Below are 18,684 nucleotides of genomic sequence, written 5' to 3' on the forward strand. Positions count from 1 at the left end.
TGCTCCTTCTTCACCTCTTGCCACCTTTATCTTTCTGTAATCTGGTTTGTACTGACAGGTCATCTTGTCCTTTCATCCCTTCATCTACCATGCTTCTTCCCTTTGGGTAGTTCCAGATAATAGAAACTCAACCAGTGTTGTTTCCACACTGCTTGCGATTACCAAATGGGTCGTAAGGGGCCTGCCTCATTAATATTCATGAGGCAGGTTGCAATTTGTGACCCATTTGGGAATGGCCACACTCACAGGGGTGGTGGCCTGCTGGGGTCAGCAGACCACCATGTTTGTTACTGCTTCTCAAGAAAGCAGTTTTTTTTAAAATGCTACCTGTTTTCCATAAAGAAAGTGGGATGCATTTCAAAAAGAAAAATAAAAATTTTTCCTTTCATTTTTCGGCATAGGCACTGGTCTGTGGGACCACTGCCTGCTCTGAAAAAATATTTTCGCATGCATTCAGCCCTTCCCATTTGCGAATGGGTTAGCACCAATTTGAAATTGGTGTTAAATGCAATTGTTTTGCAACCGCATTCACAGTCACAAAACAATCATACATATCACTGCGACTCGCAATTAGGAAGGGATGCCTTCCGGACGTCCCTTCCTAATTGTAAGTCACAATCTCTATTTTACGAGTTGGCAACTGCGTACCGACTCACAAAATAGGGTTGGTACATCGTAACTAGCCATTTTGCTGGTGCAAATGATGTCTTCTGCTTTTTGCGACCGCAAAAGGTTGTACGTCAGGCCCTTTGTATCACCAATATGTTGCTGATGATGATGGCACTCCATTTTATATCACACCTCACACCGGCTCACTCATCTCTCATATCCTGCAAATCATCCAAGTTTGCTTGACTCTTTTGTGAGGGTTTTCTAGGTATTCCAAATTTCCTGCACATGCTTGGTATGGTCCTATATTATTGTTGACTCAGTGAATACATATACCTATGGATGTTAAAGAATCCCACTAGAAAACAGACTGAACCTCCAATGGCTAGAAATGCTTGTTTCCACTTGAGATTATTCTGATATAAACAATTCATTCCTGAGTTGTGTATTAATATCACTGTTCGATCTTGCATTCTCTCAAGACGTGCGTTGTAGCATTTTCATCCTTTGCAGGAATCAATGCTCTTCGAGATAGATGAAACACCATACCCACTGTGTACACGGAAGGAAAATGCCAATTAGGAAATTAAGTTAAAGATTTATTATAAACACAATGTCAAAGTCATGTAAACAAGAGGGAAAACCAAGTTATAAAGATACATAATCTCCAAGGGTTGCCCAAGGCTGAAATAATGTGTTGCTCACAGTTACAATCATTGGTCAATTCAAATTTTGCAGAATCAATAATGTTTAGCTGGGCACAGGTCAACCCAATACCTAACCAAATCATGGAAAAACTTGTGTGGGGAGGAACACATGTGGGCATAAAACAAAACGAACAAAAAAAGACAAAAATATTTTAGAAAAGATAATCTTAGACTGCAGGTCACTAACTAACTTAGGCAAATGGCAGAGAGGAAGATACCACTCCAAAGAATGCAACATTCCAGGAATCTTGATCAGCAAAGCACCAGGATCAGCAAGACATCTACAAGCATCAGGAGTTCTTTGCAGGCTGCGAGGAACTGCTCAAAGTTCAAACGTCTATCAATATTTTAGAATTCACAAATCATTCTGATTTGTCAAAGTGATCAGCTCATGTCATGTTGAATGCACCTCATCCAATGGGAATTACTCCTATGGCTCCAAACTGAAACAGTACAATTTCTTCCCAGATCTGTCATGGGAACATCTTTCATCTGTGTGACGCCACGCATGTTTGAAACAATTGTATACAATACCAGTCCATGTTTCACACTGTTCTTCCCTCAAGGACACTATGCTAACATTCTCTCTATCCTCAAACAATTTAATCTATTACCAACTAGCTAAGCTTCTCATGAGGACATACCTAGAAGAACGTTCTCATTAGGAAATGAATCAGCATGTCTTAACAACAGTCACAAATTACAAGCTTCAATAGAACTCACTCATGCTAACGCAAGAGAGGAAATATAAAATGCATTTATTAATACATTTTAATAAAACACGTTATACACAAACTGATAAGTTCAGCATTAATAATATTTCATTAATATGGGTAAGGCATTTAAGTTAAAAGAGGAATGCTTTGTTTCTGCATTTCATTAGGCACAGGGAACTACATTTCTCTCACTTTGTGCATATTTTTAAACTCATTATCACTAGAAATTTAATGTAGTTTCTATATGCACTGTTAATCTGGTGTCTAAATTGCATTTTAACATAGGTTTTATCCCTTAAACACAAGCAAAGACACATTTAATATGCGTGTCAATGCAGCTTTCTATGTTTATCCATTAAAACTACAATTAACATAAAGCATAAACTGCCACATTCTGAAGATCTTTGTGGGAAGAGGGGCTCTACTAATTATTAGATTACATTGCATGACTGCTGCAATGACTTTTTATCGAGTCTGTCAACAGTACAACTCACCCACTGAAGACATAGTTCTACATGTGGATGCTCGTTTTATTACTGGTGCGAAACATTTTGATCATATTAACCATGTTCTACAAATGTTTCATTAGCATTTCTTTGAAGTTAGGTTGATTCATAGCACTATCTGTATTATTTATAAAGTCTTAAAACATGGTAAACCATCTAGTTGTGAGAAAACGTAGGAGCATATTTACAAGCCCGAGCGCCTCCTTACGCCACATTTGTGTCCTTTTTTACACTAATGTGGTGTTAGGAAGGCATTTTCGCCATGCCGGATTTACAAAGTGGTGCAATGCATGCATTGAGCCACTTTGCAACCCCTTGTCCCACATTATGCTTGTGCCAGGCATAATATATGCAAGGAGAGCGTTATGGCACTAGGAGGCCCAAAAAAATGGCGTCGTGAAATCTACAGGATTTCACGGCGCCATTTTTTCCATAATTTTTAACACATGCTAAGAGCAGGCATTACAATGATGCGCCCATTGAAATCAATGGGCCTCCTTGCACTGTGCTGCACTAGTGTCAAAGCACCACAGTAGCATCAAAAATGTTGACGCTATTATTCTAAAGACCGCCATGGTGCACAGTATTGTAATTACAGCACACCCATGGTATTGTTAGGTGGGGCAGGAGTGATGCAAGAAAACTGGTACATAAGTGCTGATGCACCAGTTTATCTCAAATATGCTCCTTAATATTTCTGAAGACTAATATTCTCTGCATAGTGCAGACTCACTTTTACAGTAAGCCCTGAAATAAAAGAGAGTGCATCAGGGCCAAATCGTTTCCAGGTGTGAAACCAAACTGTGGAACTCACTCCTGTCTGTTTTCTGCACCACTACTTATGCTATCTTCACGAACGTTTTGTTCTTTCAGAAAGACATCTCCCAACTGTGTACCTTTTATGGTGCATTGATTTCTGCCTTTTTCTTAGCTTCTTATCTTGGCTGTATGCTTGCTGACCCACCCTTCGGTCTTGAACATTTCTTTTCTACACTTAGAATTCTTGCCCCTCTTATCCTGACCAATAGTCATCTTATCTACATTTCTGTCCTCTACCTACTCCCTAACTCCCAATTCCTTATTGCAATATCTAATCATCATCTTCTTGACTTGATGTCTCTTACTCTTCACCTCCTCTTTATTTGCACATATAGCCCACTTACTAATATAGTTGTATATCTTTTTCTTTTATCTTCCGTTTTTGCAATATTTGTCCATAATATTTCTTGTTGTTAATGCCAGATGTTTGATATACTATGTTTGTAGGTGTTATGTTTTTATTTTTTCTACTTTTCTCCTATATACCCACATTGGTTATCTAGTGCCTGTGGGACATGTTTATGCTAAGCACATTTTCTTAAATAAATATATCTCCCACCATTATCTTTCCAAATCTATGCCATTATGATGATCATGAGAATAAAGAGATATTTTACATTTTGTTGATCATATTGGACCTTATTCACAAATGTTTTTATGCCAACAGTCATCGGCAGGTGTAAACAACACGTTCATAATTCACAAAAAAGAGCTGTAGGCATTCACATGTGCCTACATATAGTGCAGTGGATTTTCCACAGTACATAGATGTTCCCAGCAGAACAGTAAGATGTGGTCTTTTAGAAGATGGTAAATACTTTTAAATTCAGAGCATTTTGGGCACTCACTAAGGATTTTCACACCCAATTTACTTACCTAAATGTACATTAAGGAGAAGGTCAGCACAAACTAACATTTCTTAAGGATATTGGAGAAGGAACTTCCTTGCAGGAAAATGTGCTCTGTCTGTGGAGAAAAATAAAGTCAGTCAATGAAAATCATGAAAACCATAAAACGAAATGTACAAATTGTAGACTTCCATGTATTAGCCTCTTGTGTCCATTACACCCCTTATGTCCTAATACTATCTCCATTTCCATGATGATGCATACCTTTTTTCTAACATGATATGTTTTTCCCTTAATTTGTAGATCAAACTAATTTTACAACATCCCCAGAAATACTTTTTCAAGGTGATAACTTGACGCTAACATGTAGAACCAGATCCATCTCCACCTCTGTCAGTTGGACTCGCAATGGAGTTCCTGTCAAGATAAGCGCAGTCAACACAAACAAAGACAATGTGTCAGAATCAGTTCTGATAATTCCAAGCATCACAACTTCACAAGCAGGTACACCATTTTCATTCTGACCTGAGCATCTCTTTGTTCTAAAAGAGTTATTTTATGGCTGTGTCAGACAATCTTTGTTACAATCAAATGATGAAAGTTGTCTTCCAATTCAATTGCTTATTAAATGAGATTACACCTTTGAAGCATGTTTGAAATAAAACTTTATGGTTTCAATTTAAATAATTTTTGTGGGTTAGGGATACAAAAGTGTTTTGTCAACACTGACGCTACAGTTTTGTACCCTTTGTTAGGTCTCACTACAGACAGCTTTAGTTGTTATCAACCCATCATAAAAGTTAGTAAAGTGTGGTCTTGGAATAGCAAATTACTTTTATATGTTTCTTTTGGATCACCATTGCTTGAATTGTTTATTTATCAGACTACTTTATTACCTCAAAAAAAGAAATGGATTCACAGACCTTCTCTCAGCACCACACCCCCTCAAATATGGCTGCCATCATTATCATTGGTTTCAACAGGCCCCTCCCACCTTTAGCATTTCTCCATCATGGCGTACATAAGCAACACCATGAATGCATTTCAGAAATTCCTCTTTAACACTCTCCGATGCATTTTTCTTAATCTTTGTAGCATGAATTTTTTTTTTGTGAGACTCTGATTTCCATTTAAGAAAAAGCATATAAATTATTGTGGTCCCTCACCTTCGATTATATACATTACCCTAAGTAGCTGCTGATAGCTACTTAATCTGCGCTCCACAGAATTGGTACAAATCAACATCCTGAAGTGCAAGACAGATTTCTTAGCATATGGCCACCACTCCATTATTATACCGCTCCATAGGAGCATGCCCTCCTGGGGGCATGCTCCTACTCTGCGGTCACCTGTGGACTATTCTCCAACAATTATTTTAAGGTGTCACCTACTGATAACCTTACCATTTATTGTTTAATTTCAACTATAGTTACTTCAATGTACTAAAATCAAGACTGAGGTATGTGCTTTAAAGCTGCCATTTCATTGGCAGACTAGACGATCACTCTTTCCAGCCCTTTTAACCCTTTACGTTCTTACATCCCTCACGCCTATGCTTTATGCTGCACTTGCACAACTTTTCTGCACTCAGCAGATAAGTTCTGCACCCTGACCCCAAGGGGTTGTGCCTTCTCACTTGTTCCTCTGTAGACCTAGTATCATACAAAGATTTTAACGTGTCACGTACTGAGAACTGTAGCTTATAATGGTTATTTTTATTTTTATCTGTGATGGAATTTTTTCCTGTGAGGCTCCAGAAATGCGAGCAAGATTTGGCATCTCCTAGTGCCACTTTTTAACAACAGCAGTCACTGTCAGAGGGCTGCTCTCAAGAAGATTTGCTGTCGCTTGAGTAGAGCTTCTACTTGAGTGGCAGCTGAATTAACTCTAATGGCCACTCACTCTTGTGCACCACATGGTGCTGTTTGCACTGATTTTTCAGTGCTGTTTGGGCTACTGGCACTAAATTGTAGTTCAAGCAGTGTGACTTGCAGGTTTTCTGCCCAATAGTGAAACTCTGTTGCATCTCACAGATTTTGTATTAACTCTGCGAGTTCCGCCCATCCCCTAATCAATACCACACTACGGGGGTTATTACAACTTTGGAGGAGGTGTTAATCCGTCCCAAAAGTGACGGATATACCACCAGCTGTATAGTTCCATAGGATATAATGGACTCGTAATACGGCTGGTGGTATATCCGTCACTTTACCGTCACTTTTGGGACGGATTAACACCTCCTCCAAAGTTGTAATAACCCCCTACATGTTTTAAAGGTACTACTTTGTCCACAAATTTTTAACATAATTTTTATTATTGCATTTCTTGCCCTAAAAGTTGTAAGAAACTCAGAGACATAATGTTTTTTTTTAAATAAAACCAACATGTCTCTGAGTCTCTCTTTTAATATTTTTCAGCCCCCCCAAAATGCAATAATTAAAACAACCACAAGAGGGCTTTGCTCCACAGATGAAGACCAAAGAGCTCCAGCTAGGAGTGCTGTAAAAAAAATCTGGTAGCTGTCCTCCGATCATGGAATTAATGACCCAGGAGATTTGCTGTTTTTTCTATTTTGTTTTATATTGCTTGGGAGGTGCTGCACCCATTCAGTCCCCTACAAAATTTTAAAAAAGACCTAGTGGTTCCCCATCCTATTTCGACACCACCAAGTTCAAAAAGATATATACAGGACATTATGGGGTGCTCCTCCTTTGAGTCCCAGTGTCTACCAGGGACATCCTTTTTCTATAATTACTGGGGAGGGAAACATGCCCCGCCCTCACTGACCCTTGATTGTCCCAGGACCACATGTCCCAGAACTCATTTGAAAAATAAGGGGAGGGGGAGTGCGGGTCCCTGGGGACCCAATCCCCCAGGGCTCCCACATCAATTTAAAGTGAAGGGGGGCACAAGCCCTACCCCCCCTCACCAAGCCTTGAATCACCTTGGAGACCCCATCACCCGAGGTCGGCTCTGGGACACTGTTTTAATGCCCACAAGAAGGCAAGAAAATCCTATCCGCTCCCACCCGGCAGAAGCTGCAAAAATGCTCCCACTGCTTGGGAGCAGACATTTGTTTCCCTGCTTACATTCTTGCTGGCATTGAATCTCAGATTGCTGTGGCCCAGGAGAAGCATGCAAACCTTTTTCCACCAGGTGAGTAATGCCAGCTTCCCGTGCACCCAGGGTCCAAGTCATTCCCAAGGCTTTATGCCTTTTACAGATGTGAAAAGCTTGATGGTGATGGAACATCTTCTGATTTATAGAGGAAGTGCTATACTTCAGGTTAAATCTTGGTAAATAACTCCACTGTAAAGGTAGAATGGTGAAGGAAATCCCTCCATTGGATCATCTGAACTAGTTCACTTTCGAAAATATTTTTCCATTTGAACCTAAGAGAGTCCATTGATCATTGAGTTAATATATATATATATATTGCCTACTGCCGGTCACCAGTATGTAGTTATATTTTCCATAAATGGTGCATATTTTAATTTGTTAATAACTTTGGCCCCGTTTGACATATCTTCCTGAAAATTTCCAAAAAAATATACAGCCATCTCAGCTCCTACCTGGAAAGTTCCAAGGTGATCCATCCAGCAAGACCGAGAAAAAAAGGGGGCTCCAAACCGTAAATCCCATGCATTTTCCACAGACTTCTTTAGACAAGGCTACAGTAAAAATGACTGAACAGATTTGCAACAAATTTAGCAGGAAGTTAGATCTTGGTCCGCAGATTGTGATTTTTTTATGATTTGGTGGTAATCAGTTCAGGAGATTTTTAGATATTAAGGGTAAATATAATTGTATATTTTGGCAGTTGGCCTCACAAGAGTCCCACGGGTATTCCAAGCCCAGAGCCTAAAGTAAAAAATGGAGCCCTATGATTGGTCAAGAGACCCATTTTTCCCTTGAGCCTTTAGACTTTCGCGGCCTACTATGCACACCTATCTTTGCAGAGAGAGGTCTCAGCAGAGTGGCCACTCCCTTCACACACCCTACTATGCACACCTGTCATCTGAGAGAGATGCCTAAAAGGAGAGAGCAGTCCCTACCATGCATACCTGTTGTAGGAAAGTGCCCCTTTTTGTATGGTCACCCCCCACTTTTTGCCCCAGTGCTCTTGTGCATGACTCTGTTAGTGCACTGGAAGCCTGCTATCCAGGCCCCAATGCCTGTGCTCTCTCCAGCTTGTTGATTACCTGATTGGGAAGGCTTTACCCCCTTATAATGCCCTAGTAGATGGTACCCAGGGTATAGGTGGTAAAGGGGTCCACAGGGCTGCTGCATGACATTGTGCCACCCTGAGTGACCCTCCCAAAGTATTGGTGACAGGAATCCCATTGCAGACTACCAGAGCTGTACAAACTGCTGGAGCTCGACTGTGCCAGCACCAAGACTGGCACAGTTCCAAGCTCTAACTTATATGTATGTAAAACACCTCTAAGGTAGGCCTCTGTGGCCCAGAGTGCATTATATTTAAGGCACAGACATATAAGCATAAGCTTATATGTCTCTGTAGCATCCTTTTCCTTTTCAATAAGGTAAATGCAGGCCGGTCGACAGGATAACATGGGGTTTAAGCCCCGGTTGACCAGGGCTGCTAGCTCCATTATGGTACCGCCTAGATATGTTGAGTATTGTGTCAAACAGTTTGCATTCTCTCCTCCAACACAAGTCTTGTGCAGAGGGACATCTGGCAGGCACCTAGGTGGCACACTGGACATTGGCCACCTGTTTTCCACCTTTCTTTGTGCTCTGGCCGAGCAGCCCACACTTTTTGCCACCAAGACAGAGTTCTGACCTCCTGCCAGGTTAGCTTGGATGCTCCCAGAGGTGAGAACAAAGGGCTGAGACAGGAAGGAGGTCACCCCCTTGCCCCTCAGCTGAGCAAGTAAATACAGCCGTCGGGGTGGTGAGCTTCAAAAGCTTCACCCCCCCTGATAGCCATCAGCTCTGTCGTTCAGCAAGGAAGCAGCCCTCATGGACAGGTGGGAAATTAGCTACTCCAGCAGGCTGAACACACCTCTAGGGTGAGCAGCCTGGTCTGTGTACTAAATTTAAGTTTTTGCCATCTTAGAAGTGGCAGAAGAGAGAGTTATGGGTAGCTAAAGGTGACCTGTCCCACTGTTGTGGTCAGTTCAGGAGAAGATTAACTGTTGGAGCTAGGTGCACATTGGCCATTAATCTCCACACCCTTAACTCCCCTAAATCCAGGGTTTAAGGGACACCTCTGATACCAGAACCTAAGACCTGATCGACCAACTTCAAAGAAGGACCAGAAGAAGTTCTACATCACTGACAACCGGACTCTGCCCACTGCTCCAAAGCTAAAGAGTGAAACTCTGTCCCTGAGGCAACAGACTGGGAGCTGTGGGATCAACCTTCGTCCTTGGCTGAAACTCATCACTCCAGATGAAAGGAACACCTGTGAAAGCCTGAAGCACCTTCAGACTGCCCTTGACTGGTGGCACTAGTGCCCTCAACACTGCAGGTAAACATGACTGTTGAATTCGAAGCTTCACCGGCCATCGGGCCTGCCGTGGGATTATCGAAAACCATGTGGTCCAGTGTCTTCTGGGAGTTTTAGTCCAGCCTGCCTCCAAGTTTCAGGCAGCTACCTCGCTCCCTCTGACCCCGGTAACTTCCCAAAGGATTCCAGCACCCTTACTGCTGCCAAAGATTGTTGATTGCCAGCCCGGTAACTAACCACTTCACTCAAAACTGAAGGTGCAAGCCACAGTGTTCAACCTGAATCCGACATCTGCAACCCATCCAGAGCTGAGATTTTGCATGTCCATGTCAGTATCATCGTGCCAGTGTTAAAATAAGCACCAGTTCAAGCCCTGTAGCCAGGACAAATCTGCACCTGGATTTCCACTGGCCAGGTAAAACTTCTCTCATTGTCATGATTTAGTCCCAGGGACTGCACTAGCTTAACACCCCCCCCCCCCACCCACCCACCAAGGGTTCCATGCAACTCATCTTTAAAGTGCATTTTTACTTTGCAGTATATGACATTTTCCCATTCACTTCAATGCAACGTTTAAAAGCCATATCTGCAGTGATTTTCTATGGCTTCCAAAATCAATATCTCTGTTTCTCCCAAAGCTATACTGTTCATGTTTGTGTTTACATTTATATAAACATAAGCTCTATTTATTGTATGATTTCTTTTGAGTTATGTCAATTACCTATTGTCGATGTTTGTGCTATGAAATGCTTAACACTTGTTCCTCTAAGCAAAGCCTGACTGCTTTTTGCCACTCTACCAGGACTGAGCTAAAGATTTACAATTGTGAATCCAAGGATCATCTCTGGGCTATTGTGAGAGTATTACATGGTGAGGACTAACCCCCCCACATAACATAATACTTCACTTTTCCTACATTTGTGTTTCAGCAGTGGGATCTTAAACTTGTGTTTTCCAGTGCCACTTGGTCATTAGTGTATTTTGCATGAGAAATCCACTAAATTGTCTTCAGCATAAAAACCTATAGCTATATTAAATAATCAAATAGACCTAGTGAGCTAGGATTTTTTTTTCAAATTTCTGTTAATGAGATCCTAACTCATAGGTTAACAAAGCACAATGGATGCCAAGAGTCTGAACTTGTTCATCCTGCCAGCCCTCAGGATCAGTGAGCTGAGAGCGTTGTGCAAAGCTAGAGGCATTGGCTGTGAAGCTACAGCCAAAGAGAAGGAGCTTGAAAAAGCCCTTGGCCTCTATGAAGAAGAGAGGGTGGAGAAGGAGGCTTCTTCCTCAGAAGATGAAGCCGAGGAGGTGCAGGAAGATGCTTCTGCCCCAGAGAATGAATGGGAAGGCAGTGAGGACCATATTTATCCACATTCTCCCAGACCCCCTTAACCAGTGGGACGTGACAGAAGTCACTCTAGTAGGCCACTCAATAGTAAGTGAGTAGGAGTCCTTGAGGATGAATTGGACCTAATCTCCTTGGAAAAGAGAAAACTCAAACTTGAGGAGAGGAGACTAGCCATAGAAGAAAGGATGGCTAAATTGGACCTTAGGCCCAAAGATGGTGGCAGCAATACTAACAGGGAAAAGGAGGAATGCTTTGAGCCAAAAATCCCCAAAGTGATTGTCCGTAGGTTTGGTGATGGAGATGACCTTGGGAAATGGTTTGCAGCATTTTAGAGGGCTTGCAGAGTGAGGAGGGTGCCATCCCATCACTGTGGCTCTCTACTATGGAAGTTATTCTCAGCTAAGGGCAGAGATAGATTACTAACTCTTCCTCTTTACAATATGAAGGAGGCACTCACAGAAGGGTTTGGACTCACCACAGTAAATACAGGCTGAAGTTTAAGGACACCCAGAAAGGTCAGAGCCAGACCTTGGTAGACTTTGTGGACAGTACAGTCAAAGCAAAAGGCATTAAGGTGGACAGTTATGATGGGTTGTACAATTTAATTATGAAAGAGCACACCCCTAACTAATTGTACCACAGAGAAGTTGTATCAGCATCAGGTGGATTCAGAGCTGTCTTCTCCCAGAGAGCTGGGAAGGATAGTTGACAAATGGGTCAGATCCAGGTTGCCTAAAAATACCCTGGGTGGAGGTGACCATAAGAAGGGTTCACAAGCTTTCCTGCAGGTGAAAGAGGTGAACAAAGAGAAATATAAAAATAAGGAGTGCTTTAAAAAGCCCCTAAAGACTTCTCAGGAGGGTGGGCCCTAAAAATTCTCACAATCCAAAGGAAATGGATGTCAGGGTAAAACTGGTATTCAAAGAAGGCTTCTGGGCTGGTCATAAAAAGGGAGATGCATCCTCCTCCTGGTCAGTATCTGCTGCCCTCCCCAGCTCCTTTGGCTGCTGCTGCCACTGCCTTTGCTTTTGCTGAGACAAACTAGGAGTCTCCTGACTCCCAGTTCAAAGCCCTCCTCCACCCACAGGCTCGCCCCTGCGCCCCATCCCTGATGGTCTCGTGGCCATCACAGTAAGTATTTCCTTTCCTTTCTCACTGTCACTCTTTACTCTTGTGTTTTCTTCCTTTTTCTTCTATCTTAACTTGTTTTTCTCTATTTCTTTTTCCTTTCTCCCCTCTCTCCTCTGAACACGAAGCACCTTTTTTGCCCTCCTGCCGCCCAGCTGACCTCTCCCCCGCCTCTCTCCCCTTCTGAATGGCGGCAGCAGCACTGTGAGAGGGCAGCTGCACTGACCTTCTGGTCAGTGTCTGCTGCCCTCCCCAGCTCTTCTGGCTGCTGCTGCTGCCTCTGCCTTTGCTGGGACGAACTGGGAGTCTCCTGACTCCCAGTTTGAGGCCCTCCTCCATCCGCAGACTTGTCTCTGTGCCTCATCCCTGGTGGTCTAGTGGCCATCACAGTAAGTATTTACTTTTCTTTTCTTTCTCTCGTCGCTCTTTCACTCTTGCATTTTCTGCCTTTTTCTTCTAGTACTCCTCATTTTTCTCTATTTATTTTTCCTTTCTCCCCTCTCTCCCCTGCCTCCCTTACCCCCATGCAAAGCACCTTTCCCGCCCTCCCAGCTGACTGCTCCCCCACCCCATCTTAATGGCGCAGCACCAGGATCCTAGTGGCACTTTGGATGAGGCCCCTACACTCCCCCAGTGCCTTCAGACACTCACAGGTGAGTAGCTGTGCTTTACAAGCATTGATTGATTGATTGAGTGATTCTCCAAAATGTCCCCCAGTGGTGGACAATCCCAAGGGTTCACTAGCATAGGAGTGGTAGATGGAAGTGTACTCTGAGGGGGGCCGAGGGTAAACTGAAGATACCTTAGTGTCTGTGGGTGTAGTAGATATTGATGTCTTGACTGTCTTACCACCAAGCATGGAGCAGTACAGACAATGGCTGAAGATCAGTGGGAGTGAGGTAGACGCTCTGAAGCATAAAGTTGCCTGTGTCACTGTGGTGGCTGCTATACCGGTTTCCACAGACCAAATGTTGCCTGGTGTCAGTCACCAAGTGATCATTGCTAACAATGAAACTAAGCTACATCCCATTGCTTTGGTCAGCTTAGAATCTGGATGGGTTACTGGGCCAAGGAAGGTGGCTATGTGCCATGCTATCCCAGTGGAGTGTCTGTTGGGAAATGATCTGGAGACTTCTGATTGGGCAGAGGTTGAAAGGAAGGATCATGCAGAATGCTGGGCCTCGCTGAGTAGGTGTGTGTCTCCACAACGGCACAGCTATCACATCACGGTAAGGAGGGGGGCTTGTATCCTGAAAGAGTCAACCAAGTCACCCCCATCAAGAGAAAGGACAGGCAGTCTGCCCAGGCAGCTTCAAAGAGGTCACATGACCAGGGGGAAACTTCTCCAGAGGGAGATGCCTTGGTGCCTGGGGAGGGATCTGAAGCAGAGGGAGCCTTGCCTGACCTGGCAGAACTTCTCAGTGCATGGGGCCCTCCAGAGAAGGGCCCCAAGGGAAAATGCCATACTGTAGGAGGCTGGCCTGGCTTGTAGTGGGTACCTTGTGGTATTTACACCTTGTGCCACAACTCTCCCACAAGTGGTTCTAGTCCGTACAGACAACATCACAACAATGTATTATAATGTCTATTGTATTTTTAAATGTGCTTAACGGAAGTTTTTCATGAGAATCGACTTCTAGGAGATGATGTTCTTGGTAATGTAACATTTTATGTGTAATGTGTGCGAGACTGACTTTCCCAATGTTGATACTGACTAGAGTGGAAGCTGCAACAATATTGTTACCTGACAAGCCGGGTGACTGTAGGAGGCTGGCCTGGCTTATAGTGGGTACCTTGTGGTAGTTACACCTTTTGACAGGTCCAGTTATCCCTTATTAGTAGAATAGAGGTGTTTCTAGCAGCTTAGGCTGTTAGAGGTAGCTATGGCAAAGCAGCTTAGGCTGAACTAGGAGACATGCAAAGCTCCTATTATACTACTTATATCATATAGCACAATATCATAAGAAAACACAATACTCAGAGTTACTAAAAATAAAGGCACTTTATTTTAGTGGCAATATGCCAAAAGTATCTCAGAGGATACCCTCACTTAGGAGGTAAGTAATATACACAAATTATATGTACACAAACCCAAAGCAGGTAAGTAACAGTAAGAAAAGTAGTGCAAACACTGTAGAATCATAATAGGATGCAATAGGTAAACATAGGTCTAGGGGCAACACAAACCATATACTCCAAAAGTGGAATGCGAATCACAAATGGACCCCAGACCTATGGTAGCTTGTAGAGGGTCACTGGGACTGTAAGAAAATAGTAAGGGTGTCCAAGATACCCCACCCCAAGACCCTGAAAAGTAGGAGTAAAGTTACCCTACTACCCCAGAAAGACAGAATAGTCGTGATAGGGGATTCTGCAAGAACCACAAGCACCAGCAAAACACTGTAGATGGATTCCTGGACCTGAGGACCTGTAAAGGAAGGGGAGCAAGTCCAAGAGTCACGAAAGTGTCCGGGAGGGCAGGAGCCCACAAAACCCCGAATGAAGGTGCAAAAGGGCTGCCTCCGGGTGGAAGAAGCCAAAGATTCTGCAACAACGAAAGGGGCCAGGAACTTCTCCTTTGGATGGAAGGTGTCTCACGGCGTGCTGGAGTTTGCAGACGTGTTTTCAGGCAGAAATACCACAAACAAGTTAAGGATTTTGGGTGATGCTGGGGACCAGGAAGGACCATTATGTTGTCCCTTGGAGGAGGAGACAGAGGGGGTACTCAGGAACTCAGAGAGCCCCCGCAGAAGCAGGCAGCACCCGCAGAAGTACCAGAACTGGCAGTTAGAAGATATGAGAACTTAGAGTCACAAAGGAGGGTCCCACGACATCAGAGTCCAACTCAGCGAGTTGGGCAATGCAGGACAGAGTGCTGGGGACCCAGGCTAGGCTGTGCACAAAGGAATCCTTGGAAAAGTGCACAGAAGCTGGAGCAGCTGCAGATCACACAGTACACAGGATTACTGTCTGGCGTGGGGGTCAAGGACTTACCTCCACCAAATTTGGAGAGAAGGGCCACTGGACTGTGGAAGACACTTGGACCCAGCTCCTGTGCTCCAGGGACCACGCTCGTCAGGATGAGAGGGGACCCAGAGGACCGGTGATGCAGAAGTTTGTTGCCTGCGTTGGCAGGGGGAAGATTCCGTCGACCCACGGGAGATTTCTTCTTGGCTTCCAGTGCAGGGTGGAGGCAGACAACCCTCAGAGCATGCACCACCAGGAAACAGCCGAGAAAGCCGGTAGGATGAGGCGCTACAATGTTGCTGGTAGTCTTCTTGCTACTTTGTTGTGGTTTTGCAAGCGTCCTGGAGCAGTCAGTGGTCGATCCTTGGAAGAAGTCGAAGAGGGAAGTGCAGAGGAACTCTGATGAGCTCTTGCATTCGTTATCTGAGGAATAGCCCAGAGGAGAGACCCTAAATAGCCAGAAAAGGAGGTTCGGTTACTGAGAAAGGAGGCTTGGCTACTGAAAGAGGTAAGCACCTATCAGGAGGGGTAACTGACGTCACCTGCTGGCACTGGCCACTCAGAGCAGTCCATTGTGCCCCCAACACCTCTGAATCCAAGATGGAAGAGGTCTGGGACACACTGGAGGAGCTCTGGGCACCTCCCCAGGGAGGTGCAGGTCAGGGGAGTGGTCACTCCCCTTTCCTTTGTCCACTTTCACGCCAGAGCAGGGCTGGGGGATCCCTGAACCAGTGTAGACTGGCTTATGCAGAGATGGGCACCATCTGTGCCCATCAAAGCATTTCCAGATGCTGGGGGAGGCTACTCCTACCCAGCCCTTCACACCTATTTCCAAAGGGAGAGGGTGTGACACCCTCTCTCAGAGGAAATCCTTTGTTCTGCCTTCCTGGGACTGGGCTGCCCTATCCTAATCCTAATCCTGTCTAAGGGGTTGGCAGCAGCTGCAGTGGAGACCCCGGAAAGGCAGTTTGGCAGTACCCGGGTTCTGTGCTAGAGACCCGGGGATGCATGGAATTGTCCCCCCAATACCAGAATGGTATTGGGGGGACAATTCCATGATCCTAGACATGTTACATGGCCATGTTCGGAGTTACCATTGTGACGCTACATATAGGTAGTGACCTATATGTAGTGCACGCGTGTAATGGTATCCCCGCACTCACAAAGTTCGGGAAATTTGCCCTGAACAATGTGGGGGTACCTTGATGGTGCCAGGGTGCCCACACACTAAGTAACTTGGCACCTAACCTTCACCTTCACCAAGTGAGGGTTAGACATATAGGTGACTTATAAGTTACTTATCTGCAGTGTAAAATTGCTGTGAAATAACGTGGACGTTATTTCACTCAGGCTGCAGTGGCAGTCCTGTGTAAGAATTGTCTGCGCTCCCTATGGGTGGTAAAAGAAATGCTGCAGCCCATAGGGATCTCCTGGAACCCCAATACCCTGGGAACCTAGGTACCCTATACTAGGGAATTATAAGGGTGTTCCAGTGTGCCAATCAGAATTGGTAAAATTAGTCACTAGCCTGAAGTGACAATTTTAAAAGCAGAGAGAACCTAAACACTGAGGTTCTGGTTAGCAGAGCCTTTAGTGATACAGTTAGGCACCACACAGGGAACACATATAGGTCACAAACGTATGAGCACGGGGGTCCTGGCTAGCAGGGTCCCAGTGACACATATCAAACACACTGACAACATAGGGTTTTTACTATGAGCACTGGGCCTTGGCTAGCAGGATCCCAGTGAGACAGTAAAAACACCCTGACATATACTCACAAACAGGCCAAAAGTGGGGGTAACAAGGCTGGAAAGAGGCTACCTTCCTACACATACTCTTGAAGGCCTCAGACAGCAAGCTGCCAAGCAAGAGGAGAATGATGTCAGTGGTACCCTCAGGGTCTACTGGGAAAATGTACTTCTGTACACTGAAGCTAGGGACTCCAAACCAGGGGCATCCAGGAGAGTGGTGGTCCTCCAAACGTACAGCCAGTCTATCCTCACATTGGCCCATGACATCCCCTTAGCTAGACATCTGGGACAAACTAAAACATGGGACAGGTTGGTTGCCCATTTTTATTGGCCCCAAATGTCTGAGAAGGTAAAGGAGTTCTTTCACTACTGTGTGACCTGCCAGACCAGTGACAAAACAGGCACACGCCCTAAGGTTCCTTAAATTCCTCTACCTGTCATTGGGACACCTTTTGAATTGGTAAAGATTGCCATTGTTGGCCCCATAGACCCTTAAAACTGCATCTGGAAATGCTTTTATCTTAGTGGTAGTGGACCATGCCACTAGATATCCTGTAATCGCAAAAGTCCTCATTGGTATCTTCACCAGAGTTTGGTTTTCTAAGGAGTTAGTGTCAGATAGAGAGACTAACTTTATGTCTGTCTATTTGAAAGCAATGTGGGATGAATGAAGGGTTTACCACCCCCTATATCTCCCAGACAAACGGTGTAGTTGAAAGATTAAAAAACTCAAAGGCATGATAATGGGACTATCTGACAAACTCAGAAGGAGGTGGGATGTCCTGTTACCTTGCCTGTTGTTTCACACAGAGAGATACCACAAAAAGGGGTTTGGTTCAGCTCTTTTGAACTTTTGTTTGGTCATCCTGTAAGGGGTCGACTGAGTCTTTTAAGGGAAGGATGGGAGAGACCTACTCTCAAAGAACCTAAACAGGGGCATTGTGGATTATCTGGGAGGCCGGTGTTCATGAATGGCAGAGTACCTGAACAAAGCAAACAGTTAAGGAGCTTATCAAGCACTGGTAGTACCAAAAGTCAGCACTGGTGGAGTACTAACTAGGGCTGTGCAGTAAAATCCCCCTTGGCTGGTGGAATTTGCAGATATTTGCCTACTCTGCACTCCTCTTGTAGCACAGAGTTTGGCAAAAACTGAAACTCCACCACGTGGTGGAGTTTACCGCACACTACCCTATGTCAGGATTGCCCTGTCAGCTGGTGTGCACACAGTGTTACGTATTACTGTTACCATTAAGATATGTCTGAACGAGAGGTGAGTATGGTCCTTCATTAAATATGGATATCAGTTAAGTAAGACACAGTTTTCAACAGAAAGGATACTCCACTTTCTACTCTACTATGGACATTCATCATTATGAGGAGAGGTATGCACAGAGAGAATAATCTCTACCCACAGTCTACTTTGCACATATGTTACTCTGGGAATATGTCTCATCTGACAGGGCAGTGCGCTTCCATACCATGGTGTCTATAGTTGTTATACAAGACAGACTTCTCAGCATGGAAGTAATTTCATCCCTACATGTTACCTGTACATTTTGGGGTGGGCTGTGACCGGAGAGGTAAGCCACTTTTCACACCGTAATTTGCACTCCCATTATCCAAGACACCGGTCACAGGAGAGGGGCCAGTCTCTCGCTTCACTGTCCTAAGCAGACTTCTCATGCAACAGAAATATATCTGCAAACAGGGCAGTCCCTCCCCACAGCCTACTATGCATACCTGTCAACATAGGCAGGGATATGAACAGAGAGATAGATTTTTCTAAAAACTGTACTACGACAACCC

At 44.3% G+C, this 18,684-nt stretch overlaps 1 protein-coding gene across 1 annotated transcript in view; it reads left to right on the top strand.

Moving 5' to 3' along the window:
• LOC138296694 (adhesion G protein-coupled receptor F5-like) overlaps positions 1–18,684 on the top strand; it is a 1,174,222-nt gene that overhangs the window by 522,541 nt on the left and 632,997 nt on the right. The window contains exon 9 of the mRNA XM_069236066.1: positions 4,509–4,709. Within this exon, the coding sequence (XP_069092167.1) occupies positions 4,509–4,709 (201 nt within the window). The remainder of the gene's footprint in view (positions 1–4,508; positions 4,710–18,684) is intronic.

Source organism: Pleurodeles waltl, chromosome 5 (assembly GCF_031143425.1).
Source record: "Pleurodeles waltl isolate 20211129_DDA chromosome 5, aPleWal1.hap1.20221129, whole genome shotgun sequence".
Classification (NCBI taxonomy): Eukaryota; Metazoa; Chordata; class Amphibia; order Caudata; family Salamandridae; genus Pleurodeles; species Pleurodeles waltl.